Source organism: Amphiprion ocellaris, chromosome 6 (genome assembly GCF_022539595.1).
Source record: "Amphiprion ocellaris isolate individual 3 ecotype Okinawa chromosome 6, ASM2253959v1, whole genome shotgun sequence".
NCBI lineage: Eukaryota > Metazoa > Chordata > Actinopteri > Pomacentridae > Amphiprion > Amphiprion ocellaris.
Genome location: NC_072771.1, coordinates 20,796,598 through 20,820,572, shown reverse-complemented (window position 1 = coordinate 20,820,572; position 23,975 = coordinate 20,796,598). Strand labels below are relative to the sequence as shown.

Genomic DNA, 23,975 nt, shown 5'->3' with positions numbered 1-23,975 from the left:
GCTCTCAAAATGTCATAGTATAGCATGTCACCCAAAAGACGTCATAGTATAGCATGACGCTCAACAAACGCCATTGTATAGCATGTTGTTCTAAAAACGCCATAGTATAGCATGTCGCTCTAAAAACGTCATAGTATAGCACGTCGCCCAAGAAACATCAGAGTATAGCATGTGGCTCAAACAACGTCATAGTATAGCATGTCACTCAAAAAACGTTATGGTATAGCATGTGGCTCAAAAAACGCCATACTGTAGCATGTCGCTCTAAAAATGTCATTGGATAGCCTTTGGTCCAAAAATCGTCACAGCATAGCATGTCGTCCAAAATACATCATACTATAGCATGGCATCCAAAAAACGTCATAGTATAGCATGTCACTCTAAAAACGTCATAGTGTAGCATGTCGCTCTAAAAACATCATTGTATAGCATGTCGTCCAAAAAACGTCATCGTATAGCATGTCACTCTTAAAACGTCATAGTATAGCATGTTGCTCTAAAAACTTCATAGTATAGCCTTTGGTCCAGAAAACGTTGTTTTGTCCCGGCTGTCTGAAGTAGGTGAGGAGCAACACAAAAACAGTCCAAACGCTGGTTTCCAGAGGGTTAGACGAGTATTTATTTGAAAGAGGAAGTTTACAACAACACAACATGTGAGGGGGTTAAAAGCAAATGGGTGTTAGTAAAATAAAAATAAATAAACAGAACTAAAGTGAACTTCATGTTGACATTGATGGGCATTCCAACCAGGAACAATGTAAAAGATAATCAATACGAAAAAAAACTCTTCCTGTTCACCTCTTCAAGCCCAAAAACACACTGCAGTTGCACTCTAAACTAAAACTACCAATGGGTTCCCTGTTTTCCTTTCTGAACTATTCAAAGGTCCCTCTCTACCTCCCTACACATCCACCAACCACTGGAACACATCTCCAAAGTTCTGCCGGGCCAGCTCAGCTTCCCCTCAGAAGAAGTTCCGCCACCTGCCAGATGAAGGAGCCTGTTGAGAGGCAGCTGGCATCGTGATTGGACTGTACTTTGGTCTGTTCCAATCCAGCTTCAGCTCCAGAGACGGCAGGCAGGACGAGTCAACGGAGGCCGGGTGGACGAAGGCATGCAGCTGAGTACAATCCAGAAAACAACAGAGGAGGAGTGCAGTGGCCCAGGGCCACAACACACAGAGTAGCATCGTATGTCTCTTAGAAAACATCATAGTAGAGCCTTTGGTATGAAAAAACGCCATCATATACATCGTATATTGTACAAATAACAAGTCAAAGGAAAGAGACATACATTGTAGAATTGTAGTAATTGTGGGCTGACTGATTTACTGATTATCAGTATTTTATTTTTTTACTGATTTACGGTAATAAATCCATTTAAAAATGGCGCTACTTTGGCTCTGAACCTTTATCTACCTGTGGTCGCTCTGTCTTCTGGAGTGATTTGATTGGTTATATGTCACGAATACAACTCCTTTAACTTAACATCTGTAAACAAAACAAAAATGTATCAACAAAGTTTTCTGTTCGAGTTTGTGTTCTTCTTAGTTTAATTCCTAAGATTTTAAATACTTTCATTTACTGCAAATGAATATCTACTCCACTGTCTCACTAATAATCATTATCAGCCTTAAAAACCCACAAAACACCCCTCTATACTCGACCACACTTAGTACAGTCCGGTTCCCCCTTCTATAAATATGCTTGGAATCTTCCACTTCCTGTTTGTCAAAGTGGCCTTCTACCTGGACAGGTTTTGTTGGAGCTCATGCAGCAAACATTTTGGGTAACTGCACTTTAATATGGATGGATGACCCTGAATTAGAGTCTGTTTTAATGAGACTGAGTTAAGATGTGTAGCTCTGTCATTAAATAGGAAATTATTTCTCAGAATTCACAGAGAAAAGTCTGAAATGTTTGCTAGGTTAGCGTCCCACATGTTCTTTGGCTCAGCTAAAGCTAACTCTCTCCAACTTCTGGATCTCTTGAGTTGCTTGTTGTTAAAATATCTTGCTAGAGGTGCTGAAGCTCAGAAAGTCTGAGATGTTTGTTCAAAATAAGCTCATTCTCAAGTCTTATCTGAACTGTCTTCTTTTGTTTGAACTTTCCCTAAACTTAGGAGTTAATGACAGAGCAGCACATCCAGACTCAGTCTCATTTATGTAGATTAAACTTCAGTGTCATTCATTGATGTTAAAGTGCAGTTTTTCAAATGTTTGTTGCACATGCTCCCGACCAAACCAGTCCAGGTGGAAGACGATGTGAAGAGAAAGCTCCAGAGGATGAATATCACACATTTACTTTGGAAATAAATGTCCTTTAATTAGACATTGTCATGCAAAAGTTGGATTTCCCTTTAATGATGTTCAAATCTTTGTTGAGTGTTTTGTTGATGTTGGTTTCTAAATGTTTTCTGACACTCGGCCCCAAAGATTAAAACCTTTTACGGCTCACAAGCTGCAACAATTCACACATTATCAACTATCTTTCTGACTAAACTAAGATAAAAAGTGAAAAACTGCCTGATTCCTGCATCATGAATGTAAATCTTTTTGGTTTTTATGACGGTAAACTGAATATATTTGGGTTTGACATTTTATAAACCAAAACAAGAAATGAATTACTGGAGAAAACAATCAACAGATTAATGGACAAAGAAAATGTGTTTTCCAACATATATGGCTGAATTACTCCAACATTACAAGATACATACAATTTTAATTCAATTTTATTTATATAACGCCAATTACAGGTCAAATTGTCTCAAGACGCTTTATATTTTTTTGTCATATTTAAAATATGACAAAGTAAGAAATTTAAACCTCTTGACTAATCCAGTTTATTATTTGGTTTTTAAGAGACTAATGGACAATTAAAATAAGTTTCTCCACTAAAACTAATAAACATGAGGTCAAGTAGAAGGAAGAGTTTTAAATACTGCAGTCCCACGACAACAATAAAGTTTGTCAACAAAAACTAAATCTGCTGGTGGATTCCATTAAAGTCCTAATAAATGATAATAAAGTGTGATACTAAAGATTTGTGGTGCTAAAAATGTCAAAGTAAAGATATCAAGTTGAACATGTGGATGGAGGTTGATAAAAGTTGACCTCCATTCATTTCTCTGGAACCGACTCCATGGATTTTATGGATGGTGGTTAAAGACCTGCTCTTCTAGTGGTCTTCCTTCTAGTCGCTGTAAAAAGTCAGTCCGTCCTGGCCAACTTCAACACCTCTTCATGACAACTTGTTCTGCCTCTGACCTCGTGGAAACTCCAGAAACTGGGGAAAAACCTGTCGAGACTCGAACTCGTGGCGACTCGAAGAACTCGTGGTGACTCGAAGAACTCGTCAGGTGGGGGAAGGTGTGGTGGGTGGTGGGGGAGTAGAGGGGGGGAGGCCGCCACCCACCTTCCCGCCTACTCTCCGCCCTGACTCCACCCAGACTCCGCCTTGGCTCCACCCATGTGGTCACTTCAGGAACTACGATGCCAAAGGGACGACGAATTTATTTCTTTTCATCTGATCTGTAGCTCAGTGAGTTAAGGATTTGCCTGTGGAGCTGCAGGTCGCTGGTTCAAGACCAGACCCTGCTTAAATTTTTATCAAATTCCTGACAAAGACAAAGAAAGAAAATGCCGGTGGTGGGTCTTGAACCTGCGACCTTCCACTTGGTAGTCTGTCTTCTTATCCCCTGAGCTATTCGCTCAGATACTAATTCTTCTTTTTTTTGCGCATTTATCATCTAGTTTTTGTCGTTTTCGAGTTTTTTTTTAACTCGAGTCTCGACTCGACCGTTTTGCTCAGGAGGTTGGACTTCGGCCTTTGTTCTGGAGGGTGGAACCCTCAGTTCCAAGACTTTCCAAAGCCTCCACACCTCCCGAGTCCTCAGGACCTGAGCTTTCACACAGTCTGAGGGCTGAAATTTTCTAAGTCCCACAGTAGTTCTCTGTTAGATTGAACCTTCAGACAGTCTGAGGGCTGAAATTTTCTAAGTCCCACAGTAGTTCTCTGTTAGATTTAACTTTCACACAGTCCAAGGACTGATATCTTCTAAATTCCTGAGTACTTCTCTGTTAGTTTGAGCCTTCAGACAGCTCGAGGACTGAAATCGTAAAAGTTCTTCAGTAGTTCTCTGTTAGTTTGAACCTTCAGACAGTCTGAGGACTGAAATTTTACAAGTTTCTCAGTACTTCTCTGTTAGTTTGAACTTTCTGGTAAACAGAAGCCTTAAAACTCGTACCATGAGTCTTGATTTCACATTTAGACCATCCATCTGAGTTCTTCTCAGACCTTCACCTGTGGGTTTTTTAGAAATCTTGAACAAACTTTGATTCTCTTCACTGAACAGTAAAGTTTGTGGAGATCAGAAGGTAACATTAGTTTGATCAATGCCTTCAACTACTAGTAGACTTTATCTGGAAAGCAGTTTTCTTAAATGGGTTCTTAGTAAATCTGTCAACAATCAAACCAAGAACATAGAAAGAGGAAATGTTTGAAGAAACAACTTGATGTTTTCATTTCAGACTATAAAACACTTTAAGAACTTTATCTGTTTTTGCTCTTTTTGATCGTTTTATTGTCTCTTCTGTTTAATTTGATCTTCTAAAGTCTAACTGGTCTTTTCAAATGTTTTGTCTTTGGTTTGATTCTTCTTAAATGTTTAGTTTTGCTCTTTTCTCACCTTTTATTCTTTTCTAATGTCTGATTTGATTTATAAATGTTTTGTCTTTTTAATGTTTAATTGTTGTTTTTTCAAATGTTTTATCGGCTTGTTTGAAAAATTTCCTTTTCTTTCCCCGTTTAATTTTTCGATTAAATCTTTGTTAAGGTTTTTCTTTTTAAATGTTTTATCACCTTTTAATGTTTAATTTTCTGTTTAATTCCTATTTAAAGTTTTATTGTCTTTAAGATTTAATTTTCTAATTAAACATTTAATTTTTTAATTCAATGTTTTGTCTTTTTAAAGGTTTAATAATCTAATTTAATGTTTTGTATTTTTAAAAAAATGTTTAATATTCTTCTTGTTTAATTTTATTGTTTAAATGTTTAATTATCTAAAATATTTCATCTTTAATGTTTCATAGTTTTGTTTAAAAAAATTTTGTTTAATTTCATAATTACATGTTTTGTATCTTCTGTTTATTATTTAATTAAATATGTTGTCTGTTTAATATAATTAAATTGTATTTAATGTTTAATTTTCTTTTTAAAATTTTTATTGTATTAAATGTTTTTTTCCTTTGATTTAATTGCTTTTTTTAATGTAATTTATTTCTTTAATCTTTTTTTTCTGTCAAGATTTTAACCCCAACCTTAAAAATGAAACAAACCCTTAAATCACAATGAAAATACTTCTGTTGCCACAATCATGAGTTAGTCAGTTATTCAGTTTATCAATTCAACTTTATTTCTTTAGCACCTTTCACACAGATGACAAAACTAAACAAGCAAAGAGAAAAAAAACACTAAAACTTTGACTAAAACTCAAAAACATATTTTTAAAAAAAGATTTAACATGGTAATAAAATATGTTGTGTCCAGGGGATGGAGGGAGTTTATTGAAGTCTTCTTGGGCTCACATCGGATATCATTTAAAATATAAACTTGATATTCAGTCTAAGGAAACTGGAAACTGCAGAGTGACAGAAGAACCAACAATATCTCCTGTTTTCTCCTTTAATGAGTCGACTCTTCTTGTGCTTTCAGACCAAAGAACTACAGACTCTTCACAACCTGCTCAAACTCTTGGTACAGGACCTCACCACACGGGTCAAGGAAGGTTTCCATCTCATTTCTACTCTGAAGCTCTACTGCTCAAACTGCTGACAAATGTTTCTGCTGCTCTAAAGTCTGGTATCCAGAACTTTCTAAAAAAATCTCATAGTCTCTTCTGCTGCAGGTTGCTTTGTAGAACTGTTCCAGAAAACCTCACTAAACCACATGGAGAGGCCTCAAGATAGTCGTCCAAATGAAACCGTACAAAAACCAAACTAGCACAACCCAAACACTAAAGTCTCCTGCAGCCTACCAGAGAACCTCTGAGAACAGAGAATCAGGACAGGAACTCTTACCTTCTGGACAACCAACGTTGTTTCACATACAAGAATACAGAATGTGTCTGACCAACAACCTCTCAAGACTCACTACAGCCAAGATAAAGACACAACTCAGCTGCATCAAATCCACTAATCACTGCACATATTGGCACCATGTGCTAACTGTGGCTAAAGAACCACATTTACCAAGACAACTATCCAGTACAAAGCCCTAAAACACACCAAGAAACACATTAAAGATGATTTTACTGCTGGAAGCTGCAAGCCAACGCCTAAAGAACAAACTAAAGCAAAGGAACCAAACCCGATTCTGTGGTGAAGAGAAGCAAAGGAAATGTTTGACTGAGCCAAATAAAGCAGGAAGACAGTGAGCTGCTCAGGTGTTCCTGATAACACCAAGCAGCCACCTGGACAGCCAATAGGAACACAGCTTACTGGAAGTCCAGAGGGCGGGGTTAGTGAAGGAAATTTAATTTAAAGTTGAAGCAGAAAGTTAACAAAGAAAGTTGAAAACCACCTTCTGATACCTGAAATCTCTGATTTTTCACACAAAGAACACCTGAACATGTCAAACTGGTTTCATAGTAGAACCATCATTGTAAAAACGTCATAGTATGGTATATTCATATCCTTCAATGTAGACCAAAAAAGTTAGTATGGAGGAATATTCCACCTGAAATGTAGACCTGAGAAGTTGATTTGGAAGAATATACCATCCTAAACATCCTTAAATGCAGACTGAAAGACGGTTTGGAAGAAAATTCCACCTAAAATCCTCCAATGTAGACCTAAAAGGTGAGTTTAATGGTATATTCCACCTAAAATGCACTACTGTAGACCTTGGAGGTTGGTCTGATGGTATATTCCACCCAACATCCTTGAACATAAACTTAAAAATTTTGTTCAAAGGAATATTCCACCTAAAATCCTTCAATGTAGACCAAAAAATCTTGGTGTAAAGGAGTATTCCACCTTAAATGTAGACCTAAAGGATGGTTTGGAGTAATATTCTACTCTAAAATCTTCAAATGTAGACCTCAAAGGTTGATCTGATGGTATATTCTACCCAACATCCTGGAACATTTACCTAAAAGGTTGGTTTAATGGTATATTCCCAGAAGAACCCTTGAACATTGGGCTTAATGGTATATTCCACCCAAAATACTTGTACATATACCAAGAAGTCAGTTTAAAGGAAATGCAGAGCTAAAAGGATTGTTTAAAGGAATATTTAAACTGTTCATTTCATTATTTAATAATCTGTTATCAGTCAGAACCCTGGCAAACTTATTTTCATCAGTTTTTTTAGTGGAAGTAACAAATAAAGGAGGTCTTGGTTTTTCCTGGCGTTACTGAGTCCAAAGCTGCTGTTTCAACACAGACACGTTCACATGCATCCACAAACCTCTCAGTACTCAAACACCCACAGACAGGAGGCCGGCTGGACCGAGGCTCGGCGGCGTCCTCAGACCCACGAGTCGGGGAGTCGGTGAACTTGTTGGTCCGGTTTGAAGGCCTCCGTGTGGTCCACTAGAAGTCCACGTAGTCAGTGTTGGCTTTGAACCTGCAGCGACTGGCCGCCATCAGGTGGACCGGCTCGTCCTCGTAGGGCTCCTCCTGTAGCCTTGAGGGGACCACAGGAACATTCAGTAGCTGTTGGAGTTCTTCCTGTCAGGCTCGTGGTAGAACGGCTCTGAAGAATCTTGTACTTGTCTTATCTGGAACAATCTAACAGCCTAAACTGTTAACAGTGGTGTAAAGAAGCAAACACACAGGCATAGATTAGGACTCAAACTAGATTTATTTTAGAAAACAAATCAGCTTAGAGGCATTTGTTCACACTGTGGCTGAATAGGAGGCCGTCCAATCAGATTCGAGGTCTTCACTCTGTAGGTTGTTTGTTTGGTGAGACTCTTGGACCTCCATCAGCTGATGTGGATGTTTGATGGTCTTCCTCTCTAGTGCCAGATGATTCATCCATGAATTCAGCAGCTACAGACTGAAATGAAGCTCATGCTGCAGTTATTGAATTCCTGTTCCAGATCAAATGTTCAGAGCTCACCTTGAATGCATGCCGTCTGCTGTCTGATAGTTTTTCTCATTGTAGTCTTCAATAAAGTCTTTTTCCTCATGTCAGGATGTGGTGAGACTCTTTCTCAGTCGCTGCAGACGTCCCTCATTGTGCATCTCCAGAGAAGAAACAGAAAAACTGGTCACTGCTTCAGCATCACAAACGCTCTCCAGCATTGAGAGTGTTTTAGGAATTCATTCATTGTGTTGTGAACTTTGAAGGAGCAGAAACTTTACAGCTGCCAAAGATATAAGCTCCAATTCTGGATGTTTTAGGAAATGAAGTTCATCAAATGAACACTTGATTTTTGCTGATAACGCTCATTAAATTACTGAAGAAATCTAACATAAAAACCTGTAAACTCTCAGGCAGCTTTTGTTAAAGTTTGTCTATAATTCTATCATCATGTTCTGGAACCAGGACTCTGCAGAAGTTCCTTCAATCAGATACTTGTGTGTTTCTATTTAAGGCCTCAGGTTTGAACGTACAGCAGAGGATTAGAAAGGAGTGATTTTAATGTTTAAATCAGTCCAGTAAATGTTTGGCGTGAAAATTATTAAAATTTTGATTTAGATAGATTTGTGTCAAATAATATTGTAGAGTCTCACTTAAATATATCCAAATGAGTTCAGTGTATGTACATTTTATAGAATATTTGATTTCTTAATCTCAATACTGTAGGGTCTGACCCTAAATATTATAATAATGATGTCAATTTAAATAATATTTTAGTGCAGAGTCATAAACTTTAATCAGCTAAGCTTACATAATAAATATTACTGTACAATCTTAACCTGAACATTCATATTACTGAGGTAAATTTACATAAATGATGATATTCTAGAGTCTTAACTGGAATATTTCTAACATTAATCTTTTTGTATTGTGCTGATAAACAACAATAACCCGACTTTCAGATAATATTTGTTGTCTGTGATTGTGAGACTAAATTCCTCCACATTCTGGAACTGGACTGCATTTCCCAAAATGGAAACATGGACAGAATTTAACACTCATGTATCCATGGCAACGCTAACGTTTCTGCTTCTTACCAAAGTTCACAACACAAGTAAAGATTTTAATGTAAAACTTCAGGGATGACTGCTAACCATAAGTATTCTGATCAATACTTCATGATCAATATCAGGACAGATGTTACAACTCCAGCTGTTACATTAGACTGCAGTTATTCACAGAGAAATTAAAACACCACATTCCTCATAAAAACTAGATGGGACTTTTATTAAATAAAGTGTTGGTGAATAAACAGTGTAAAAAGTGCAAAGCAGCTCCATTAAATCAGGAGATGTGAGACTTCCACAGCATGGATCACCATCTGCTGTGTTGATTCATAGCTGAATGTCAGAATGAACTGAGCTAGAAAAGCTGCTTTGAGCTGCAACATTACGGTCTGACAATCCAACACCATCACAGTTTTCATCTGGTTGTTTTGCTTCAACATGCTGTGAAGTTCAGTCTTTACCTGAATCAATACAGAGATTCTATTTCCAACTAAGACTGGAATAAAAATTAGAATGTTTTGAGGTTATTAATGCAACTAAATCCTTTCAGATGGAAGGATTTACTTCTAAGTTCTAATTCAAGTTTCAGTTGGAGCACATTGCATTCACAAAGAAAAACAGCGAAACCTTCATAGCAACATTTAATAAACCTAAAGCTTCCCTGTTGGCTCATTGGTGGAGTTTGTTACTGAGCATCTGAACCTTAAATCCAGTGAGACGACCATCTTCAGTCCAGGCCAGTCAGAGAACTTCAAGACCTTCCATCAGCTGGACCAGATGTGGCATCATCTCCCTCTGAACATCTGGATGACAGGAGAAAAGACAGAAATCAAATACAGATCACAGAAATACAATTTATTCACTTTCATCATTTTATAAAAGTAGCATGAACTTTATTAAAACTTGACAATATCAGTAATGAAAGTAAATGTTTTTATCTTGTGTTGAAGCTAAATTTAAAGTCAATTTTAATGACAGTTTATCCTGAGAGGAGTGAGAATGGAGCTTTTCTTTCCTTTGTAGAATATTCCCTCAAAATATTCTGTTTATTATTGGCTTTAGAAGCATTTTTCTTTACTTATTTATTTTTAGATACCTCAGACTGATGCACTTTGCTGGTTTGCAGATAATTTCATGTACAATGACAATAAAGATCTTCTATTATAACATATTGCTAAAACAAGAACTGCAAACCTTCTCAACCATCTCTCACTCTGCAAAATTCCAACTGCGACCAAGAATTATCTGATGTACTTATTATTATAATATTTACTGAACCAGCCCTGGAATTAATAAAAATCTGTATATGGATATGATTTTCTCTGATGGGACCACTATGGAAGCCGTAGTAATTATTAACTATCCTTTGAAGGGAAAGATTAGATCTTCATTCAGGTGGCTAAAAAAATGCTCTCCCTTAAAAAAAAAAAGTATACAATAAAGTAACTCTCTTCTGCACTGCACACATACTACACTTTTGTATAACTCTGGATGTCAGAGTAAAGGCAGACAGATCCACCAATCAGCCACAACATTCTGACCACTGACAGCTGAAGAGAACAACATCCATCATCTTGTTCTAATGTAACGTTCTGCTGGGAAACCTTGACGTTCATGTGGATGTTTGACATGTACCACCACCTAAACACTGCAGGACAAACAACCCCCTAGTCTCCATGGCAACAGCAGTCCTTGATGCAAGCTGCCACCCTCAGCAGGACAAACTAAAACTGCTACTACAGGAGTGGTCCGAGGAACACGACAGAGCTAAGCTGTTCACCTGGGTTCCACACTCTCCACATCCAGATCTGATTGAGCATCTGTGGGATGGTCCAGGATCAGCCTGGTCTAGGTAGGACCCACCCTGCAACCCACAGGATCCACAGAATCCACAGGACATCCCCAGAGGTTCTGCTGAACCACTGGGTCAGAGGAGTTTTAGCAGCATAAAGGGACCAACACAGTATTAGTCAGGTGGTCAGAATGTTATACTGTTATATTGTCATGCTGATTATATGATCAGTAAATGTTACCATCAATTATAACGTCCACATTGATCAGGAAAAAAAACTATCAGTTCATTCAGAAACTGTGAGGTTAAAGCTAAACCCAGGGACCTGGTCTGCGAATTAGCTGTTAGCTATTGACCTATGAACATGGCATCGGTTATTGTAACAATGCTTCTTGTTCTGTCCGTATTAAATAAACGTATAAATAAAAAGATAAGATAGATAAGATAAAGTTCTTTATTTCTCCCCACTCCAGGGGAAATTTACATTGTTACAGCAGCTTTATTTACAAAAACACAGACCTCAACAGCAGTTTGTTTCAAAGCAGAACACCAGCTGGTTTTCACTAAAGAAGCTTTCAGAGCAACAATTAAATGAGTTTTGTTCTCATTAAGTTCACAGATTCAGCCAAAATCATGTACACACACATCAGGAAAAGAAAAACTTTTATAAATATTTCATTTGTATAAGTACTTCTATACATATAGATGCCTCTTTCTAAGTTTGATCAAATCACGATAACTCTGTGTCCTGTTGTACGATGTTTTCCCAGCAGATGGCGCTACCCTCATGAATGGAGCATCAACAAGTGACGTCTACAACACAACAGAAATGTCTGGAAGCCAGTGGCCACCACTTTGAGCACCTCTTGTAATTGCAGAGGCCAAAGATAACTTTTATTAATCTTGTGATGTCTGAATAAATTTGGTATTGAAATATTTATGCAAGTTTTTCTTTTCCTGATGTGTGTAAACATTATTTTGGCTGACTCCGTATGATGGGTTTCTGACAGGTCACCAGGCAACATCTTTTTATAATAATGACAAACATACCTGTATTCTACAGGAGTGATTTTCCTCATGTGCAGGTAAAGATGTGTGAGGAGCTTAGAGATGACAGGAGCAGGAGTCATCCTCACTAATTCAGCTTCCACCTAGAAACAGAAAGACCACAAACAAACACACTGATATACTCTCAAACGTTCAACCTCACAGCCTCAAATTATCTGTTTAGGAAGTGTTGTGTTTCTAAATTCTGCTGAAAGCATTGACAGACATTCTCTTACAAGGTTGTGTAAAAAGCAGCCTGTCCTCTGAGCTACTGAGAAATTTTCCTGAACAAAGTTTCTACGTGTAAATCAGCTCAACAAAAACTAAAGCCTCAGTCAGAGATAACAGGTATCGCAAATTATAAACAACTTTCTTTATTAACTCAGACTTTCTGCTTCCACCTCACATAAAAAGGGGAGTTTAACTCGTCAGGTGACTGAAAATGAACAGCTTGTGCAGTTCTAGATCCAAAAGTAGGATGTTTCAACTCATGTTTTACTACAAATACATGCAATAATAAATAAATACAATGGCTGATTGTTAGTTTATTCATTATTAATGTCACTTTATATACTGGATTGAACTTGAGCAGTGGAAGAGAGAAGGAATTTAATGACATTATGGAGATTCAGAGAGGTAATGTGCAATGTTAAGTTAAGCTCAGTTTAATTCAAACCAGCTGAATGTTAAAACTTCAGTGCAGCTCAACGGGTTTCAGTTAACCTTAAAGTGAAACAACTTTTTTAAAAGCTAAAATACACAGCAGAGAAATACAGGTTGAGAAGGTCATTCTAATAATATTAATAATAATAATAATAATGTTCAGCGGTAAGTTAGCCACCTGTGTTAATTAGCCTGCTAGCTAACTTAGCCGCTTAGCTAGCTAACGCGTCCGGACCAACTGCTCAAACACGACAAAACACAACTCTTCACAAGTCGCTGACTTAACGTACAACAAAATAACGCTACAGGTTAGAAGTATTTATCTTCTTACCGTGTTTTACTCCAAAAACAAGGTCAATAGCAGCCAGAGATGGTGATGTTACGAGATGTGCCGAGGCTTCGAAGCGTGTGTCGAGTAATGAACGGGGGGGCGTGTCCACGAAGCGCGTATCGAGGCTTGCTTCATTTAGGTGAGGAGCCAAAATGATGACGTTAGAAGCCTCGCAAGCCGGTCGTACCCCGTGACTGGTTCAGGAAGTGGTTCGCAGGTTTGACGTGCAATTCCAAATATAAAGGGCAGCGAAACGCAATAGATTCCCCGTTCACATTTGTTGGAGTTTTAGCTGCTCTATCTTTGCATTCAATCGGTTTGAGACTCTTTTTTTTATAGAACCAGCCAGAAAGAGAAGATTCTCCCCTGTCTGGGAACACTTTGACGTGATTTCTCCTAATAAAGTAGGCACATAACAAGTGAAGTGTAATATGAATAACTGTGACAACACCACACACCGCTTGTTCTAATTTCTTCTTTTTCTGGTATTTTAAAAGGTGAAGTGTCTGTTGTGTTCCAAGGACCTAGAGAAATATTGTCCAAAAAAAGAAGCCACCTGAATCCCAGCACTGTGGAAAAATGTATATTTTTGAATAAAAACAAATAAAATGTTGTCCCTACTTTTGTTTTACAGGTTGTCATTGGTACCACACGCACACTCACAAAACAACAAGTCGCAAAAGGACAATAAATTTTATTTATATAGCCCTTATTACAATTAAAAATATCTAAGCACTTTACAGAAAGCCAGAACCTGACATCAATCAAGCAGACAAGCTACAAATCTCAAATCTCTTCAGTTTGTTTCCATTTCCCGCTCTGTCCCGGCTATCAGGAAAAGCAGACACTATATGAAGTATATTACTTGTTTATTGGCATTATCATTTAAGCACAATTCAAAGCTTCACATAGCAGAGCCAGTGTGTCATTATAGGCGCTCTGCCTGTTTACTGGTTTATTTGTCCAGTTGATGACGCAGTAGAGCAAATGAAGCACCATGAAGCTTCGAACCATGAGTGACACAATTGGATGAAAAGCATCAATGCTTCATGAAGCTTCATCTCGCCATCACTAGCCAGAGATGCTACCAGACGTGCCGACCATAGATATACATAGACTAGATACGCTAGCGCGCTGTCTTCTATATATATATCTATGGTCTGACCAATCGCTGCTGTCTGGCTTTGCCCTCTGAGAATCTTGCTGTTGTTTGGCTCCACACTTGCTGATGACCACTTCCGGTCTCAGAATGACAAAACGGACCTTTTTTCGTTTCTGTCTCTTACGGATTTTTTTTTTTTGTTGTTGTTGTTATTCTAAATATAAAATGAAAATCAAAGCATTTTTAAAATTTTGTATATCCCTTTTTGATCATGAAAAGGAAAAACGCCTTGTATTTCAATTTTAATTTTTTTATTTTAAAATGAAAATCAAATGACTCGTTTTTTTATTTTTCAATACTCGTTTCAGAATGGAAAATCCAATTGCCTGATAAATACACGGACCGAAGATGTGTCAAAATTTTTGACTGGTAGTTTGTATATTTTTTTGATTTTTTTATCAGTGTTTACAGGTCTGTTACTGCACATAATCTGCTGCTTTCGCCCACCCACCTTTTTGTGTTTTTTTTTTCTTTCTCTTGCTCTTTGCCCACCTAATTGCTCCTCGGGGAGAAATTCATTTTCTTCTGATTCTGATTCTGTTATGAGTTTGTTTGATAAGTTTATGGGACTGAATTTGGAATTGTTTTTTTTTTTTTTACTTTCTAATTATTTATTTATTTACATTTTTTGGATGGAATAAAAACACTGTTTTGAAGTCCACCTGCTTTACAGGTCGGTCCATCACAATTTGTAATTTTATAGACTTATCTATACAGTTTTTTTTTAAATCCTGTGTAACTTCTGTATTATTCTGTATTTTTTTTAATCATAAATATATATTTGTCTTTTCTGTATAAGTTCATATCAAAATTGAACCTCATGGCGGACAAGAGTAATAAAGAGTTTTAGAAAAAAGAACAAATCGATTTGCTGGAGGACCGCGTTGCTCCTCTTCAACCGGCCCTCTCCGGGTCCCCGGACCGTAGCTTGAGCCACCCCACCCGGAAGTGGGTGGTCGAGCCACCGTCACCCAACTGGTCACACCACTGTCGACATACTGCCTGCTGGGATGTAGCTCATCACCAGAGAACTACACAGATTGTTACCCATCTGAGATCCGTGAAATCTGGGCGATAACTCGTCGGATCGAGCCGCTGCCTGCGTCTGGTTTGTGGGAGAAGGAAGGAGAGAGATTCGGTGCCAATATGATGGAAGAAATAGACAGATTCCAAGTGCCGAGTGCGGTACAGGAGGCGGAGATGCAGGCTGAGATGCAGCCGCTGGTAAGTCACATTTGTAGGCTGTAATTTCTTCTAGATGATCCATCAGTGTTCGGGTTGTTTGTTTATTTAAAAACACATTGTAGCAGCGGTGGAGTTCCTGTGAGAGGCCTGCCGCTCATCGCTCTGACATCCTGACAAATCCATCACCTGCCATGTGTAATAATGCTGGCTGATGGACCGCCGATACAGCGTTTTGAGCAAGTTTTTTTCCATCTGCTACCAGAGAGTGAAATGTTAAAACGACACAGTAGCACATCACAGGATGAATCACTCGCTCGAAATCAGGCGTTTTCCGTTCCTCGGTGCGTTGTGAGCAGCGGCCGGTCTGCTGCGCAGCATCCGTCATGTCTGGCGAAAACAAGCATCCCATCATCCCAACACTGCTGCTACATCCTCAGCATCCATGCAGCAAGTTGCTCCGGCTTCGACGCCACTTGCGTCACTTGAATCCTGAATATATCCTTGTACCTGCCACGAAACCTCCGTGTTTGGATGTAAATCCGTGGACATGATTCAGCGGTGCGCTCCGTGGCCTGTAGCGGGGCCCTGGGTTACTGCAGCCTGCGGGGCGGCCTCTGCTGGGGCCGCTAGAGAACCAGGCTAGACCCAGAGCAGCCTGACCCGCTGCCTCCAGGGATCCCCACACACCCATTCATCAGAAAGTCTCACATGATCACCCGCTAGCAAGATTTTGTTTCCTCCTTAGTTTCTGGTTTTAAGATGTACCGTTTTCCAACCAGAATTCAGGGGTTCTAGCAGTTCTCTCAGAGCAACGTAACAAATCAAGTAGGATTTAAGTTCTGTATTTTGCTTTTACTACTTCTGATGTGTTTATTTACCTTTCCAGGGCATAGTATTGTATATTAATCTCTACCAAAATACATCAAGTATTCATAGATGCCTCAGTAATGCACTTTTCTGCTCATCCTTCTGTCCTGCTGTTTGTCTCCAGGACCCTGCCTCGTCCACAGCTTCAGAAGCAGACTCGGACACCAGGGAGGGAGAACCTGTTACTATCAACTACAAGCCTTCACCCTTGCAGATGAAAATAGGTGAGCAACAGCTACAATCCAAAGATGTGTCGGTGGGATTCAAAGTGTTCAATGTAAAGTCCTGTACGGAAGCAGGACGTATTCTATACAAAACAGACTCACTGTAGGAATCTGTTAGGACTGTATATCGGTGCTGTGGGACTTTAATGCACTGAATGATGGCATCTGAGCAGAGAACAGGATCAGTTTTCAGAGTAGCTTCCTGCCACAAAGCTAAGCAAGACTGTATTATTTAATCATTTTTGTTATGCTGCTAAATTACAAGTAATAAGAGCTATGTTTATCCATTTAGGGCTGCGGCTACAAAGTATTCTCACTATTGACTAATTTGTTGATTATTTTTAGAAGGTTTCATTCAGTTCCTACACTCAAAACATTGTCAAGGTGGTTCCATTATATTGAATATGTAAGACATTAAATGTTATCTGCTCTGGCCTGTTTATGTTTGTAACACTGATTCTCTTGAGTTTTTGGAAAGCCACAGTTCTTAAAGGTTCATTTCAGCACCTTGGACAGAGTTCAAAGTGAGCTGAGGTGCTTTTTATTTACTGAGAATCAAACATGTGACACTACAGTCCCTTTATAATGTTACACCACCATCCACCGTCCATGTCAGCCATGTCATTTCCTTCTATACATCCACCCTGGATACTGAAAGCGAGACTGCAGCTCCATTACGTCATTATAATCTGTTTGATCTTGCTGGTTGTTGCTGTGCTGCAAAATTCTGTCTGAGCAAATTTTCTGTAATTTTGTTTCTGTGACCTTGAGAAAAAAAACTCCAATCTGCATTTGATGTCAGTTTAAAACTTGTTTTTTTTATGGATTAAGAAGGCATTGTCATTATCTTGTGGCACAGTATAAAGTCGATACAATATTTTCTGGTATCACTAATGTACTACATTGCAATTCATTGCTGGCTCAGACTGCAGGAAACTAACAGCAATCATTTGTCATTTGGTCGCTGATGAGAAAAGGGACAAATGGGAGGTTGGAGTGTTTCTGAATGAGTCATTTGTGCTTTTAGGATTTTCTATTGTACAACCCCCTTAAGCCTAACAGCTGTGATCAACACTTCCTGGTCAGCTGATCACTGAGGAGAATCTTTCCACTGAACAGAAACTGATCTGCTCTGATGTCACATCTTGTACTCTGCTGCTAAGCATGTACTGTACTTAGTCATCAAGCTAAGAAAAGTCTAGTCTAATATCACAGTTAGTTAATTGCCATAAAATGGAATTCGGCATAACTCCCAAACCATCACACTCGCTAATGAGTGTGTGTCTGAAATTTACCTTTTCCTCATGTCAAATCTGAGCAATTATTGTTTAGAATATTTTTTGGCATTTTGCCATTATTGGATAGTTTGAGTGGATGGAGACATTAAATGTGGGGAAAGAGAGCAGTGGAATGACATGCAGTTAAGGTCTAGGCCAAGCCACAACCAGAGGAGGGACTTACTGCCTGAAGGCATCTGCACCTATGCGGTGTAGCCCCTAACCACCCAGCTGTCAGGTTGCACCCTGAGCACCTTTATTTAAATTAAATCTGACTTTCTGAGCAGACTTTCACAGTGTTTGCAGCGTTGTTTCAGTCCTTTGTGAAAATGTAACTGAATACTGTCTTTCCCTTTCCAAATTACCGGAGCTCCTTGAATTATTTAGAGTTTCTCTCATTGATTCAACCCCAAGTTACATATTTATGCTTTCTTTTCCATAGAAATAATCCCTTCATGCCTTGAAATGGCTTAGATGTGACTCTGCACTGTTGTTTCCTCTAGAATGCTCAGATCTATTAAATCCTGGTCTCTATCTCTCATATCAGCTCACCTACAACTCAGGATTGTTCAAACACTTTCAGACTACTATATGCTACACAATGGCAAGTTGTAATATTGCAGTACACTGACATGGAAAGTCACACCCTGTAAGTTGACAGGATTGGTTTATTATTATGTGTGAAACCCCACGATTGTTAGCACACTGCAGTGCGAAGATGGAAATGTTCAGCCATGGCATCGACTGCTTATTTCACTCATGAGTCTTCCAGCATATAAAAAGCACTATCTGGACATGTTAACACAGTAAAAAGCTTGATTTTCTCTGAAGAATGCCCTTAAAAATCTCATAAGTATTTTGCAACATATACTTGACGTCTCACTTCTCCATCAAGCAGGCGAGGCTGACATTAGTCGGGCCTTGCTCTAACACTTTTTGTGCAGTTTGTGTGTAAGCTTAACCCATGTGTGTGTTGCTGTGTGTGCGTCTCCTTTGCAGAGAAACAAAGAGAGCTGGCAAGGAAGGGCTCGTTGAAGAATGGCAACACTGTAGGTAGTCCAGTCAACCAGCAGCCCAAGAAGAACAATGTCATGGCCAGAACACGGTAAGAGAGCTGTGATTTTCAGCTAGTGGGGAAAACGAGAGAAAGACGTCTATTTTATCTTAGCTGGTGTTGCCTTTCAGATAGATTGCAGTAAATAACACAAATTGTTCAGAGATAAACATATCTAAATACTTATTCTGGTTTAATATTCCATTGTTTTGATTAGCAAACTGCATACAGGCTAATTTACTAAAAGAAAAAGGTCAAAAGGAAGTTGTTGTCTAACTCTGTCTATTATATATCATAATTGAAGCATGCAGAATCCACAAAACATTACAATTCGAACTCGTGTATTTTAATTTCAGCTTGCGTTTCACACACAGTATCCCACACTGTCATAGCATTGCAGAAATCTAACTAGCATCCTAAATCCACATCTTGTGTGCACATTTTCCTTTTAATGGGCTCAAATATATGTGTTTTTTTCCTCTTGCAGTTTATTACTTCTCTCTGTCAATAAGCCTGTAAAAATAGTTTTATTGATTTCAGGTTTTTTAACATATCAGAGTTAGAAATTAAACCTCTTTAGTGTTTCTGTTGCTACTGTAGTTCAGCTGTGGCTCTGCCAGTCGGGTTCTCACTCGCCTCATCCTGTTTATGAATCAATTGTCCCTCCTCCACCTTCCTCTGCTACAGTCTCTCTCTGCTGCTCATCATTTGATCATTTCTCCTCTGTCTCTCTGTTACCACCCTGCAGGTTGGTAGTACCCAATAAAGGCTATTCCTCTTTAGACCAGAGTCCAGACGAGAAACCCTTGGTGGCCCTAGATACAGACAGGTGAACACACACATGCAAACACACACCTTAATGCTTTTCTTGTCTCCCTTTTCAGTGCACATAAACATGCAAATAATAATAATAATAATATACTAACTGATGTTTTTTGATTTCAGTGATGATGACTTTGACATGTCTAGATACTCATCATCAGGATATTCCTCTGCCGAGGTGAGATCTCCTTCCATCAGTGCACTTTGCCTCTTTTTTTTTTTTTTTAACATTTTCTCAATTCACTCTCTTGCCATCGTTCCTCCAGCTTCTACATTTGTTACACAGCCAGGAATAAGGACCGTATAAGCCACTCTTGAAGCAAGCTCATTTATATCCATCCTTCTGATCCATGTTAATTCTGCTGCTGTGTGCTCCCCCTGCCAGTGTGTGATTACACTGCAGATACACCTGCACACAAATGTGTATAAGGCACAAAGCAGGATACAAATGAAATGTAATCTCTGGGTGTCTGCTCCTGCAAATCTTGTTTTCAATGCCGCTGCCAATATAGGTGCAAATCACAGATGCATCACGATATTTATTCCCCCAGAGGAATCCCGATTCCAGCCCTTTACATCAGTCTTCTGTCTGTGACAAGTCCAGGCTTGTGGATATATTGCAGGTTATATTTAAAACCCCACGAGTCTTGATCATCTGAATACCACCATGTGATGAGAAATAAATAGCTAATATTCAGTAAATGTTGCAGCCCAGTTTAGCTGTTGCTTCCTTTTCCTGGATTCTAGTTAAGCGCGAGTTGACAGCCAGCAGCATTTTGTAGTGTAGCTTATCAAAGTGTGGCTGTTGTGTTTGTTGTGTAGGCAGTACATAATAGCTCACAGTATCTATAGATGACAGTTTATGCATCCGAAGGTAAATGCTGTGATTTTTAATGGATCAAATGGATTAAACGGATCAAATAAACAGATTTATTTGTTGCAAAAAAATCACACTGGGACCGTAGTTGTCACATTCACGACAAAGCCCAGAGTGATGATGCTTACAGCCATGTGTGAAAGGGCCCGATCTCACTTCCCCATGGTTACTGCTGTAACTTTTAGCCTGCCTAAGTCACAAGCACAGTGTCATTGTTTGCATGTTGTACATTGTCTAAATCGAAACAAGTGAGAGGAAAGAAGTGTTTGTTGTAACGAAACACTGATCTAAGTCATGACAGCTGGCTTTATTTGATATCTAAACACACACAATAGGCCTTTTTCTCCCCCCACCTTCTCCGAAGAAACTCATAAAGGAATAGTTGAGCATCTTGGGAAATGCTAGACTAGTTGCCAGGCAACCAGTAGAGACTCTAGGAAGTTACTGGTGCCCACACACACACACACACACACACACACACACACACACACACACACACACACACACACACACACACTGCAGTCATTGTACTGATTAAACAAACAAGATAATTAGGTAATTACTAAAATTTAAGGTGCTATTTGGAAAATGTTGTTACCTTTGGACAGAGTCTATCTTTGCCTCATGGCTCCAGTCTGTATGATAAACTAAAATAACCAGCTGCTGGTATCAGCTAGATGTTTACCAGTGGTATAGACATGGGAGTGGTGTTGGTCTTCTCCTCTAATTGCGCCAATGTCACTAAGCATGCTACTTTTATAGGCTTACTCAAATTGTGCCATGTTAGCTTGTAGCATTGAGAAGAGAAACACAGTACAATGAGTTTAGACTGAACCCCGAAGCCCAACTGGTACTGCCACATGTGAGATCTCATTTAGAACCAAGACCTAAAAGTTTGTCTTTGTGCACCTTATCTGGTACTGAGTTTTCACTGGCAGGGAACATGTGATCTTACACAGGAGGGGGTTCATTAATTAGCAGGATCCAAGGGAATGGAAGGGGAGGGATGGAAAGGGGTTGAGGGAATAGGATGAGAAAGGGTCGAATATGGAGATAGATGAAGATTTTTAGGCATAAAGGAACAAGGACACGTCTGGTGGTGTCATTCCTTATCCTTATTGCCCAGTTACTGTAACGAAGGAGAGAAGATGAAGCAAAGAAAAGATGGTTGGGGGAAGGGTTTTGAGAACTAAGACAGATGGCCAGTTAGCGGTTAGACACACCTACTGTACATACACAGGCCCAGAAAATTGAATTGCAAGAGGCGTGGTCTTTGTTCCTGACTCTAAGTTCTAATAACTTCATTTAGCTCACCAGGCTACGCAGCGCATTAACTACAGTCTGCCCTTTCTGCTCTTCTTCCCACTGGGCATTGAATATCTACTTGCAGCACTTGACGTATGGCTCACTCTAGTTTAATAAGTTCATGGGGGAATATTAGGGAGGTAAATAGCACATAAAGTTATATGTTTAGTAAATACTGCACCATCATCTTGTACTTTTGGCCCCTGTAGGAAATGCTCTGCAGCTGAGCGTTGGTAAAGCCTGCATTAACTCTTCAACCTCTTCTCCTCACTTCTTCAGCAAATCAATCAGGATCTGAACATTCAGCTGCTGAAAGATGGTTACCGCCTAGACGAGATCCCCGACGACGAGGACCTGGATCTGATCCCGCCCAAATCAGTCAACCCTACCTGCATGTGTTGCCAGGCAACCTCCTCCACCACCTGTCAAATACAGTAACCTCTCCCCCCTCCCCCTCTGACCCTCTGCCCCCCCCCCATTTCCACTCAACATGACCCTCCCGTCTTCATCCGCTGTGAGGTTACTGCGCCACCAGAGCGGCGACAGAGAGGCATTGGTAGAATACTGTAATGACAGTTAAGTGCTATGATGATAATGACAATGACAAATAATCAAATTAACATATAGAAACTTTGGTTCAAAATCTAGGAGAAGGAAAATATGTGAAAATAGTCAATATGTATTTAAACTACTAGTAAAGTGGTGGTTTCCTCCTATGGTAGGACATACACGTGCTAGAGAGCTCCTCTCCTGGTGAACATGATGTAACATAATGCACTGATGTTAATGGACAGAAAAGAAAAGGTCAGTTCATGCCATAAAGCGATTTCAATTTCCCTGAAGAATAAGAAACGTTATCATAACTGCTGACTCAACTGTTCTGCTTACCTGATTTCTGGGTTGCATTTTTACATTTTTCTAGTTTTGTTTTTATTTAAATGTTTACTTTTTTTTAACCTGAGGGATCAGAATGATTGTATGTGCTGATGTTCAGATACCTGAGAAGTGTGGACTGTGGTCTTGATAGAGGACCTCTGGTCCTTTATTCATTGTAATGTACAGGGTTGTTATGTAGCACCGGCCAGGTCATTGCACTCATTCACACCACCTTCAATACGTTTTGCTTTTTTTTTTTTTTTTTTTTGTCCGACTGGCTTGAGATGTTTTTCACAGAGGTTTGAGATGAATGTATGAACATGAATGGCTGAAGAACAAATTGCATGAGGAGCACCAGACTGAATAGCTGAATGGAAAATAATAGTCAAGTAGCTTGTTGCACATTTGATTTTTGCCCTGTTTCTATTGTGCAATGATGTGCTACTGTTGTGGCACTAGCTTGACTTGCATTGTTTTGAATTTGCACAATTTTTACATTTTTTTTGGGCCCGTATCTGTGCAGTCTTTCCTGCCCAGCGGTGACAGTGGCTTATCTGAAATGAACTGTGTCAAAAGGGAAGATTACATAGTTGCACCGACCCCCTAACATGATGCTCACATGATCCCCATGTTATCAAGGCCAAAGGAACCGGATGGGGGGATTTTAGATTAGACTTTTCAGCACAGTCTATTGTGTTACACTCTCACTTTTATCTCTTCTCAGTGCCACCGAATCTGAAGACACTCCTTCCTCCCCATTTCTGTCTTCTATCTAACGTCACAAATCATTAAGGGGGAACACAAGCAGATTTCCCCTCTTTTCTCTCTTGCACACACACATGCATATGCATGCATACAGACATATAAAGCCTAAATAATATGTGAGATGGCATCTATTTCTCTTTTGACTAATAGGACAGAAATGTTTTGTAATTGCAACATCAAGGATTGTTGACTTGGAGCACTAATATCCTTCATTTACAAACCTCCATCTCCCCTGAATCAGTTGTTTATTTGCAATTAGAGTATGCCTTAAGTACAGAGAAGTTTAAAAGATGTGTGTATTTATTACCATCTTGATAACTGAGTTTTTTTTGAAGAACATTTGCTGTCTATGAAATTATGCTTTTTTTCGTTTTTCTTTTACATTTAGACACAGGTAACAATAGTTTTTCTTTAAATTTCCTTTTTAAAAAAATGATTTTCTTGTATTGTAAACACTTCCATTACAGTATTTAACAATGTTCTTGTTATGTGCAGTGTATGAAGACTATAAATAAACACAAAGCAAATGGAAAACAACTGTTCTACCTTATTGTTTTAGTCATTTATATTAAAA

At 39.0% G+C, this 23,975-nt stretch overlaps 1 protein-coding gene and 1 long non-coding RNA gene across 3 annotated transcripts in view; both read left to right on the top strand.

Moving 5' to 3' along the window:
* LOC129349061 (uncharacterized) overlaps nucleotides 1-1,394 on the top strand; it is a 9,684-nt gene extending 8,290 nt beyond the window's left edge. For both annotated transcript variants that reach the window (XR_008601897.1, XR_008601898.1), the window contains one exon: nucleotides 886-1,394. This is a non-coding gene — a long non-coding RNA (uncharacterized LOC129349061). The remainder of the gene's footprint in view (nucleotides 1-885) is intronic.
* Nucleotides 1,395-15,112: 13,718 nt separating this feature from the next.
* Nucleotides 15,113-23,938, top strand: fam219ab (family with sequence similarity 219 member Ab). The gene is made up of 6 exons (XM_023273712.3): nucleotides 15,113-15,373; nucleotides 16,326-16,425; nucleotides 18,702-18,807; nucleotides 19,505-19,585; nucleotides 19,702-19,756; nucleotides 22,040-23,938. The coding sequence occupies exons 1-6, from the start codon at nucleotides 15,296-15,298 to the stop codon at nucleotides 22,196-22,198; spliced, it is 579 nt and encodes a 192-aa protein (XP_023129480.1). The 5' UTR covers nucleotides 15,113-15,295; the 3' UTR covers nucleotides 22,199-23,938.
* The last annotated feature ends 37 nt before the right edge of the window (nucleotides 23,939-23,975 follow it).